Source organism: Cannabis sativa, chromosome 6, assembly GCF_029168945.1.
Source record: "Cannabis sativa cultivar Pink pepper isolate KNU-18-1 chromosome 6, ASM2916894v1, whole genome shotgun sequence".
NCBI lineage: Eukaryota > Viridiplantae > Streptophyta > Magnoliopsida > Rosales > Cannabaceae > Cannabis > Cannabis sativa.
Window position 1 is genome coordinate 8,478,311 of NC_083606.1, and position 11,582 is coordinate 8,489,892.

The 11,582-nt window shown below is 31.1% G+C and overlaps 2 protein-coding genes across 4 annotated transcripts; both read left to right on the forward strand.

Moving 5' to 3' along the window:
- The first annotated feature begins 4,815 nt into the window (after positions 1 to 4,815).
- On the forward strand, positions 4,816 to 8,403 carry LOC115695944 (uncharacterized). Of its 3 annotated transcripts, none has more exons than XM_030623050.2 (10): positions 4,816 to 4,981; positions 5,446 to 6,426; positions 6,608 to 6,692; positions 6,809 to 6,904; positions 7,004 to 7,156; positions 7,251 to 7,358; positions 7,471 to 7,590; positions 7,708 to 7,833; positions 7,943 to 8,026; positions 8,102 to 8,403. In XM_030623050.2, exons 2-10 carry the CDS (start codon positions 5,465 to 5,467, stop codon positions 8,225 to 8,227), a joined length of 1,860 nt encoding a protein of 619 aa, XP_030478910.1. In that variant the 5' UTR covers positions 4,816 to 4,981; positions 5,446 to 5,464; the 3' UTR covers positions 8,228 to 8,403. The 3 variants fall into 3 exon arrangements, with proteins under 3 accessions (XP_030478910.1, XP_060973739.1, XP_060973738.1); XM_061117756.1 differs by lacking the exon at positions 4,816 to 4,981 and adding an exon at positions 5,009 to 5,337; XM_061117755.1 differs by lacking the exon at positions 4,816 to 4,981 and adding an exon at positions 5,040 to 5,364.
- Positions 8,404 to 10,384: 1,981 nt separating this feature from the next.
- Positions 10,385 to 10,888, forward strand: LOC115694918 (uncharacterized). Its single transcript, XM_030622020.1, has one exon. It carries the CDS (start codon positions 10,385 to 10,387, stop codon positions 10,886 to 10,888), a length of 504 nt encoding a protein of 167 aa, XP_030477880.1.
- Positions 10,889 to 11,582: the final 694 nt, after the last annotated feature.

Consider the following 11,582-nt stretch of genomic DNA (forward strand, 5'->3'; position numbering starts at 1 on the left):
AAGTTGGTTACCAATGGTGAGAATACTAAGATTTGGGAGGATCCCTGGATTCCGCATCGTAAAGGTTTCCGTCCGAAACCAATTGGGGGTCCCTCCCCAAATGTAAATTGTGTCGCTGATTTATTGTTAGATAATGGGCAGTGGGATGTTCCAAAACTGCGAGGCTATTTCGACCATGAAACAGTCTCGGACATTCTTAAAGGAGGCCACCCTTCTGGAACTGGCTCCGATAGTTGGGTTTGGACGCTAGAAAGTACCGAGCGATTCTCGTCCAAATCTGCGTATCTGTCTCAGGCTCAGGAAAGAGCTCCTCACTGTGAGGTAGCTCCGAAACTCTGGAATAAGTTATGGAATAGCAAAATTTTGGAACGTCACAAAGTTCTGTGGTGGTGTATCCTTTCTAGTGCCCTCCCGGTTAGAGCGGTGATTGGAAAAAGATTCCATATTGATGACACAACCTGCCCCTTATGTGGTTTGGGGGAGGAAACGTTTGAACACCTTTTCCTGTCCTGTGATGTGGCGTTTCATTTATGGCGCTCCTCTCCCTGGGGCATCTTTCCAATTTGTGACACTGGTATCCGAGTTTGGGATTGGGTCAAGTTTATTTGGGATCTAAACAACAGAGGGGTTCGAGCTGATGACGTGTTTTTATATGCCTCGATTGTTGTGGATACTATTTGGAGGGCGCGCAATGAGAAAGTTCACAATAATTGCTCTCCTGATTTAAAAAAATGTATTGATAATATTTGTACTTCTTATGCAGATTTACATGTTACTTTGCTCCCTACTCTCACTCCTGACCTAAAGGAAGCTTGGTCCCCTCCTCCCCCGGATTGGATTAAGCTGAATTGTGATGTCAAGGTGGGATATAATAGTATGTGCATTGCTGTTGTTGCAAGGGATCATGTTGGCAGAGTCATTAGAGTTCAAACGGCTCGGGAAGACTTTTCGGATGTTCTTTGTGGAGAAGCTGCGGCCTGTTGCTTGGCGGTCTCCGTAGCCTTAGAGATTGGTTCGAAATTTGTGATTGTGGAGAATGACTCGAGTGTGGTGATCAATGCTCTCAATGGGAAGGTTTCTCGCTGGGCACTTGACAATTACATCTCATTTTGTACTAAGAATTCTCCCTTTTTTATTAGTTGTAATTTTGTTTATGTTAGTAGATCTTGTAACTTCGCCGTTCATAATGTGGCTAGATGGGCGTTCGCTCATCAGGTTTTTGGGTCTATCCCGGCTTCGGAATTACCAAACAATATATTGTGTAACGACCGCGAGGTCTAACTATTTGAATTTATGATATAAACGCTTTTTCTCAAAAAAAAAAAAAATTAAGTAACTATTGTTTAATTAATAATATTTTTAATTTTAAAAACTTATGTATAATAATTCAAAATTATATATTTTCACTAATTTTAATGAATAAGTGTTTATTAAAAAAAATGTATAAATATATGTGTGATAATTCTTTCACTTAAATTCTTATTAAATTTAAATTATATTAATAAAATTAAAATTAAAAAAAAAAACACGATAAAAAAAAATCTATCCTGCATGAGATTATTTATCCTACCCTACTGGATGGGATAAATAATCTCAGACTGATGAGGTTAGCTGGATTAGTTATCCAGACTTCTAACATGCTCAAACACTGGATTGAACAAATTAATCTGTCTAATCCAATCCAGTCTTGCGCACCAAACATACCTTTATAGATATATATTACACATATTTTCTTGATTATCACACTTTTCATAAAAAACATATATACTTCTTCTTCTTTTTTTTTTCTAATATAATGTACATATTTACTATTTTTTTTATGTGGTAAATCGAGTACACACATGAGTATTGATTTTTGGCAAGTTACGATTGGAATATGCATAAATTATTATTTTTTTTTTTCTTCACACAATAATTTTGGCAGCATGACAATTTTAATTTCTTTTGAGATTTTATATATTTTCCATGGTTATATCTCACTTTTGAAGATATTTTATGGCTAAAAAAAGCTTAGATCAAAGTGGACCATAAAAAAATATAAGAAAAATATTGGATTTATTTTAGCAGGTATGTAAAAGTGGGATTTTCCTTTTATATATCTCACTTTTGGAGACCTTTTATGGCTTAAAAAGCCTAGGTCAAAGTAGATCATAGATAAAAGGAGAAAATCAATTAAAGAAAAAGATTCAGAATGAGGAGAAAAAAAAAAAAACAGAAATTTTTTACCTATCATTTACTGTGGAAAAATTCTTAAAAATGACAATTTTGTGCACAAAACCTTCTTTCTTTCATGTTTTTTTTTATTTCACTCTTACGTTTAATTCCAAAACTACAAAAAAAATAAAATCATTTACTATGCTGCTTCTCTTCCTTTTTAATAGAGATTATTTTTCTTTTTATTGTTTATTATTTTTATTGTTTATTGTTTATTATTTTGACTGATCCTCTTCTTTTTTTTTTTATTGTTCATATTATTATTTTTTTAATTAAATAAATTATTCTTTTATATTTTAAATGGCTTATAAAAAGAGATAATTTATTTATAATAATAATAATAATAATAAACCTTTCTTCTTCTTTTTTTCGTTCAACATGTACAATAATGGTTTCGGTAATAATGCAAGTGTTTCCCTAACATATATATCAGAACAAAACCAATCACTCATTTGTACAAATATTTCATTTCAACTATCTATCTAGTAATGTAAGTTATGATGAATATACACTTTAAAACCTTTTTCCTTCCTAATTAAACAAAAGAATAAAAACACACCCAATTTGATTGAATACTCAATTCCATAAAAATGACTTACTAAGGTGGCGTTTGGTAACACTTTTTTAATCAGTTTTTTATTTTTAAAAGTAGAAAAGTGAAAATATTTTTCAAAAACATGTTCTATAAAACTGTTTTTACTTTTCAATTTTATAATTAGAAATCAAAATTTTAAAAACAAAAAAAATCACTTTCAATATTTTTTTAAACAGTTTTTTTTTCTTAATCAATCTTTTAGATTACGACCAGACCCGAACCCAAATCCCCTCCCTACGGCCCTGGCACTAACCCGGCTTTTGACTTGAACCCGAATCCGACCCCGGACATAGACCCGACTTAAATAAAATCAAAAAATAAAAATAAAAATGAACTTTACAGAACACACTTTTGTTTTCTGTTTTAAAATTGAAAAACAAAAGTGTTTATAGAACACATTTTTGTTTTTGAAAAATAAATTTTTTAAAAACAAAAATTTTACTTTCATTTTGTGATTAAAAAATTAAAAAACAAAAGTGTTACCAAACGGCACCTAAAGAATCAAATCGAGAATCACTAAACCCGTAAAGGATTCTACTTCCATTCTCATTCTCATTCCCATTGCAATTCCTAATCTTATTTCCAACATTAATTATTGTAAGCAAAGCCACGGCCTTAGCTTTCCCCTTGGCTGAGCCACTCACCGCCACCTCTCTCATCCCCTATAAGTATGACCTCTATACTCTATAAATACACATTGAATCCTTCTTGCAAAGGGTTGAACTTTCTTAGCTCACAAGTTTGAGAAGAGAATAGAGTCTTCATATTCATTGTAATCCCTTAGGCTTTTTTCTAGCCTATTTGATATTAATAGTGACTCGTGAGGCTCATTAACACTTCAATTACGTAAAATCTCTGAGTGTTATATCCATATTTGATTATTTTAATTATATTTTCTTTAGTTTTAATATTAAATAATTTATTTTTTAAAAATCTCGATAAACAATAACAAATGGTATACAGTTAAACAGACCTTTTACAACATATAGCTTATTTGTTATATATGTATTATGAATCAAATTTACTATATTAATTACCCAAAATATTTAACTTACTAAACAATTAAACTACCCTAAAAAACACAGCTATGAACCATAATTATTATTATGTTATGTTTTAATTTTTGAGAATATTTTCATATTGTTATTTTTATACGCTATAAACCTATTATCTATCATGTTAAATATATACTTTGCAAAATAAAATTAAAAGTCTCATAATTACTTAGGGTGCGTTTGGAAGTAACTGTGTAATTACTAGGTAGGGTAATTACTAGGGTAGTAATTACACAGTGTAGTAATTACACTATATTTTAAAATGCAATGTATGTTTGGATATGAGGTGGTAATTACATATGAATTCCTAATATCTTGTTTGGCCAAATAGTCAGTAATTACATGGAAAAATAATATTTTTTAGTAGATAATGTTTAATATGGAAAGTTTTTAGTAATTACACAGTGTAATTACATTCAATTCTCATGGGCGGCCATGAGAATTGGAGAGTGTAATTGGAACCCCTCAATTACTTCCAATTACACAGTTACAGTGTAATTACATGGTCAGACAAACATACCAAATTGTGTAATTACCTTCAATTATACACAAATCCAATTACATTGTAGTTTTCCAAACGCACCCTTAAGAAAATAATTATTAAAAACTCCACTTAATCAATGATATTAAATCGAACTGTTCTTATTGATTTAGTTTGAGAAATATATTGGTTTAGTATTCAAAAAAATTATTATATTAGTTTACACTCTTAAAAATTATAACTATTCAAATATCAAAAACATACCAAAAAAAAAATAAATATACATTGGTCTAATTTTCAGAAAGTACATTGGTACACTAATTTTTTGAAAAAGAACCTAATATTTCTAATTTATATCAAATCAAAATAACTTAATATCTTTTATTATTATTATTATTATTATTATTATTATTATTATTATTATTATTTTCTTTTTTAAATGGCAAAATAAATTAATATTAGGTTGCCAATATAGAATGAAATAGTATATAGAATATTTTTCTTTTGTTCTTTGTAAACCGACCATTCCAAGGAGTTTTACCTATATTTAAGCTCCAAGCCTCCAACCCCACAAATATATTTATTCATTTCAGTTTTCCCCTCTACTTTTTTTTTTTTATTGCTGGTACAATACAGGTAATTGTTAATCTTTTTTTTCGTTATACATCTATAGATCTATTAGGTTTTTCAAATCGGAGAATTGTAGTGCTTCGTAAATCATCAATCAATATATATAATTATAATAATCTCTTTCGTTGATTGATATTTATTTTCATATGTAATTGTTTGGTTTCCCAATTTGATTTTTTATTGTTTTTTTTAGCTTTGATCTAACATAATCTAACTTTCGTGAGATGATTGATCAAAGGGTTTTTTTTTTATACAACTTTGTTAAAGTGCGAAAGAAATCTTAGCTTAGTTTAATTTTCACATTTGATCGATTTCAATTGATTTGCAAGAAGGGCTATTTTCATCTGTTTGAATTGGAATCGGTAATTTAGAACCGCTAATTTTGATGGGTATTCCAAATCATAATTTTTAAATATATATTTAGTTGATTGCGATTTGGGTTTGACTGTTGATTGTATATGATTTTACAGGGTATTCGGTAATAGTAAGATGTTAGAGCAGCTGTTGATATTTACCAGAGGAGGGCTAATCCTCTGGACATGTAAGGAGCTTGGAAATGCACTAAAAGGGTCTCCAATTGACACTTTGATTCGGTCATGTCTTTTGGAGGAACGTTCAGGTGCTGCATCTTACAACTATGATGGTCCAGGAGCTGCTTATACACTTAAATGGACTTTCCATAATGAGCTTGACCTTGTCTTTGTTGCTGTGTATCAACGGATCCTCCACCTCTTGTATGTGGACGAATTGCTTTCAATGGTGAAGCGTGAGTTTGCAGAGATTTATGATCCTAAACGAACAGTCTACAATGACTTTGATGAAACTTTTAGGCAGCTTAGAAAGGAAGCTGAAGCTCGAGCTGAAGAAATGAAGAAATCTAAGCCTGTAGGCAAGCCTTTGATTAATAATAAAAAGCAAGGGCAGGTGCAAAAATCTGATGGAGGAAGTAAGAAAACAAGTGATGGTTCAGCTAATGGTGGTGAAGATGGAAATGGTCCAAAAGGTCGTAGATTGGAGAATGGTATTTCTAATGGTAATCATGTTGACACAGAAGAGACCAAGGTGAATGGTCATGTTAATGGTAAAGAAAATACGAGCTCTAATATTGGGGCTTTTGATGTAAATAAGCTACAGAAGCTTAAAAGTAAAGGTGTGAAAAAAATAGATAATGTTTCTAACAAGGTTCCTAAGGCTGAGCCCAAGAAAAAGGCAACAAAGAAAAATAGAGTTTGGGATGATTCACCTCGTCAGGAAAAATTGGACTATACTGATCCTGTGGGTGAGAATGAGGACAATATTGTAGAGGTTGTGGCAGCAGATCAAGGTGAAAGTATGATGGATAAAGAAGAGGAATTTAGTAGTGAAAGTGAGAGTGAAGAGGAGGAAGATGAGGGAAAAGTTAGCAAGCCTGATGCTAAGAAGAAGGGATGGTTTTCATCTATGTTCCAGAGGTAGATTTCTTTTCTGATATTTTTATATGTGATTTATACGGTGTTTGATTTAGCTTTTAATTTATCCATAGAGCATGATATCTTCTAAAAGGGCACAACACAGTTTTGCTAATACTCCAAAGTATATTTGGGGCTCCTTATCATGTTTAGCTTCTCATCTAAATTTGGTTCTTGATGTCAGTATCGCTGGCAAGGCGAATTTGGACAAGTCAGACTTGGAACCTGCTTTGAAAGCTCTCAAGGATAGGCTGATGACCAAGAATGTGGTATGTTCTCTCTGTTCTTGTAGCCATTATTAATGGAGGTATAATATATAGTTTATGACTACATGTTCCTGATGATGATGTGAGGTATAATCTATTATGTGATGTGGTATGTCTAGGCTGAGGAGATAGCTGAGAAGCTTTGTGAATCAGTTGCTGCAAGTCTTGTTGGTAAAAAGTTGGCCTCTTTCACGAGGATATCTTCAACCGTGCAGGTTTGTGAATTTTCTTCATCGAATGATGCTACTTGTTTTTTCTTTTCTTTCAATTGTTGTTACATGTGTGACTAATGTTAAGTTTGATACTGACTACAGGCAGCAATGGAAGATGCTCTTGTTCGTATTCTAACTCCTAAGCGTTCAATTGATATACTAAGAGATGTTCATGCTGCTAAGGAACAAAGGAGGCCATATGTTGTTGTTTTTGTTGGTGTCAATGGAGTTGGAAAATCTACCAACTTAGCCAAGGTTTGGCTGCTAATTTTTTTTTCCTTTTGCCTACTTAGCTTTATGATTAAAGGCATGCCCTCTTAATCTGATTGGCATTGTTCGAACTTTTCAGGTTGCTTATTGGCTCCAACAGCATAATGTGAGCGTTATGATGGCTGCCTGTGATACATTCCGTTCTGGAGCTGTTGAGCAGCTGCGAACTCATGCACGCAGACTTCAGGTAATAATTTTACACGATTGTTGGCATTTTACAGGATGCTTTTGTCTCATCATGCGTGCACCATGTTTTTAGTGTGGACATTGATGAACTTGTAATTAACTTCTGTGATCAGATCCCTATTTTTGAGAAGGGGTATGAAAAAGATCCTGCAGTTGTTGCAAAGGAAGCTATCCAAGAAGCTACACGCAATGGTTCTGATGTGGTTCTTGTCGATACAGCTGGTAGAATGCAGGTACTGTAGTTTAAAATATCATGATAGCCATAACATGATTCAAGTTGGTAATTGTTACTTCATATGCATTGTTGCTGCCAGTTTTAATCTGATTAATTTGTTATATTATTTTTATAGGATAATGAACCGCTAATGAGGGCGCTGTCAAAACTCATTAACCTTAACAATCCAGACCTAGTCTTGTTTGTTGGGGAGGCACTGGTTGGAAATGATGCCGTTGATCAGCTTTCCAAATTCAATCAGGTTTGAATTTGTAAACATTCTTTCGTTGTTTTTCTCGGGTCTACTCAAATTGTGGCTCTTTCGAAATACTTACAATGTTGAAACAATGCTCCTTTGCTGTTCTTTGCAGAAACTAGCAGACTTGTCGACTTCGCCTAACTCCCAATTGATAGATGGAATTTTGCTCACCAAGTTTGATACAATTGATGATAAGGTAAAACGATTTTTCTCTTCGAACAATTGAATCATCTGAATAATTCAGATAATAACAGAGGTGATATTTTTGCAGGTTGGAGCTGCACTGTCAATGGTTTACATCTCTGGAGCTCCGGTGATGTTTGTCGGGTGCGGGCAGTCCTACACAGATCTGAAAAAGCTCAATGTGAAGTCAATAGTGAAGACACTCCTAAAGTGATTTGAGTTAAAAGTGTCGATTTGGTTATGTGCTTTATTGATCACTACTACTGTACTTTTGGTTCTGTTGCTGCTTTGTTGTTAAACCTCTATGATGTTGGTGTTTTTATTTCCTTTGAGTTCTCCCCACTACTTGTCTTGCAATTTATGTTAATGTAACTAACTTTTACTGCAAAATTTTGTGTTTTCATCTTTATTTGTTTTTCTTTAACTTCATTGATAAGTATAATTATGACTGTGATAAGTAAAGAAAATAAAAGGGTCACTTCACTTGTGTTAGGGAAAGAAAAGGGAGAGGAGGGAGATAGAATATCTATGGGAAAAGTATAAGAGCAACTCAAACCCATAACATAACATGTGTTGAATCAATGCAACATTGTGTAATTTTATTACTATCATTTTCTTCCCCATTTATCTGCAACACTTAAAATAACAGAAAAATGAACCATATTCTCTATTATTATTATCATTATTTTACTATGTTATTTTACATATATTTTCAAATTAAAAAGATTGTTTTTTAAGTATCACATTGTTATTATTGTTATTGTCTACAGTTTCATTTGCTGAGACATTATAAGACTTCATTATTGTTGCAAGCTATGCAGTTGGGTCGGATTGATGTTTTGTGTGATATATTTTTTTTTTTCATAACATAAATATCATGTTTTAAAAATTAGAATAATTAGCATATTTGCCCCCTGAACTTTCGACACTACCTAGTTTTGCCCTTTAAAATATGTCTTGTTAAAAATTCTCCCTAAAATATAACATTTACATAATTATACCCCTTCTGTTAGGTTCTGTTATCTTTACCGTTAAAAATTAGCATTTTTACTCCCTAAACTTTGATTAATATAAAATTTTGCCCCTTTTATTTAAAAAATAATTTAAAAAATTATAATATTCTATTTTTTGGCAATTATAATATTCTATTAATTTTTAAAAAATAATAAAAATTATTAAAAGAACTTGACAAAAATATTAAATTAATTAAAAAATATTAATTTTACTTAAAAAAAATTATATTATTCTTCAAAAATATTTTTAAACTTTATTTTATTTATAAACACGTATCTTAAAAAATCAAACAAAAATTATTGACAATCTAATAAATTATTTAAATAAACTAAGATTTTTTTAAGAATAAAAAATCAAACTTATTTATATTTATAAATTCATATCTTAATAAATAAAGAAAAATAATTAAAAATTCAATAAAAATATAAAATTATTTTTTTTAAAAAAAAAAAACTATAAATTAAACTAAAAAATGTCATGTTTACTTAAACAAACCTACATTTTTTGAGAAAAATAAAATATAGTCAACAAAAATTAATTTTTATAAAAAATAAATTTTATTATTTTTTAAATATCTAAATGAATTTTTAAATAAAAAATAAATAATTTTTTAAATGGCTTAATTAGTTTTAAAATTTAATTTATTTTTTAATTTTCATAATCATTCAAAATAACCTTTTCTTAATATCTACGTTAATTTTTTAAGATTTACTAAAAAAAAATGCTGAATTTTTTTCATTTTTATTCTGAGGGGTTACAATTTGATAGTTGTCAAAGTTTAGGGAACAAAGTTGCTAATTCAAAAAGACACGTCAGCATTTAAACGGAATAATGAGACGGAACCTAACAGAAGGACTAAATTTTATATGTGTAAAAGTTCAAGGGGGATTCTTAACAAGCTGTATATTTTAAGGGTCAAAATCAATATTGTCGAAAGTTCAGGGGGCAAAATTGCTAATTATTCTAAAAATTAATATCTAAATCATTATTTTGTAAAAAAAATATGTTAAATTAAACCGTTGACATATTTACGAACTAGATTTAGAAAACTTGAAGATTTTTTTTTTTTTTGTCAACATCAATCAAGTCGAGTTTTACTTTTTCTTCTTTTTTTTAAACAAAAACTCAATCCACTAATCAATTTAGAATGGCACCAAGAGTAGGTAATTTAAGAATAGCAAAACGTGTCTCTCCCCCCTTCGAATTGCACCAGTTTTTTCGACTGGTTTACTGCATTTGGTCTCGGCATGGAGGAGAATCTATTGAAGAAATTATGATGGTGAGTTGGTCCATTTAGAAAGCACGTAACAACCTCATTTGGAATAATCTTACATGTTCAACTGCTGATGTAGTTGCTATGGCGCATCAAACTCTTGGCCAATGGAAGTTTGCTCAAAGTTGTCGATTTGAACCACTGCACCTGAACTCCAATTGCAGCAACAGTAGCGATTTTTGGACAAAACCAGCAGACGGAATGATCAAAATAAATGTGGACGAAGCTACATTCGATGCCAACAATTCCTTCGGAACAGGTTTCATTGTTCGTGACTTTAAAGGTGCTGTAATTTTGGCCTCTTCTACTTTTTCAACTGGCTTCTCAAATGCTCCTTTTGCTGAAATAATTAGCATCAAAGAGGCCTTAAGTTGGATAAAAGATTCCAACTTGTCAAATGTTGTAATTGAGACGGACTGCCTTACTGCTGTTCAAGCTTTGCAAAGTCGAATTGATATGCCATCGATGTTTGGAATCGTTGTAAAAGATTGCAAAGTTTTATTGTCTTCTTTATTTAATGTAACTATTTCTCATGTTAAGCGATCTGCTAACAAAGCTGCCCACTATTTGGCTCGCGGCTCTTCCTAGTACTCTCAAATCTATTGTGACTGCATATTTGAATTAATAATATCATCCATTCCCATTAGAAAAAAAAAAAAGAATAGCAAAACGTGTTCGTGTTTGACCCATACAAAATCATGTTGTATTTGTGTTGACTCAGTTTTTTTGATCAGCCTTATCACTCCCTGAAATTCTTGATTTAGTGGATTATTTATGTGTTTTGCACTACTACCTATTTGGGCTATTTAGAGACTAATGAGTTTTGCACCAATACTAATTTGGACATTCAATTTAAAAAATTAATTTCTTAACCTCATATTTTGTAATCTTGGATCTATTTATATCAAAAAAATATTTTCAATCTCAAAGTCTAATTTTTTAACTTTATTTTCAAAAACCATAAGATACCATTACTTCAACAGATAATAGTGCAAACAGAAAGTATACAATGGTATGAACCTTTAAATATGATTCAATCTTGTAATGCTCTATTTTCTTGAACACTAAAAAAGTACTAAAAACAACATAAATTATTTTTTTAAAAAAAACTACTTTGATAATATTCTACTTCACCTTTATTCAACCTGAAGTTTCATTTTCAGCAGAAGAAAAAAAATGGTGAAACCTCAAACAAATAGCTTAGCCACTTTATGCCTTGCCAACACATTTGATGATTCAAGAAATTTATGATAGGGAAACTGGGAAAGCTATTGCAACGATG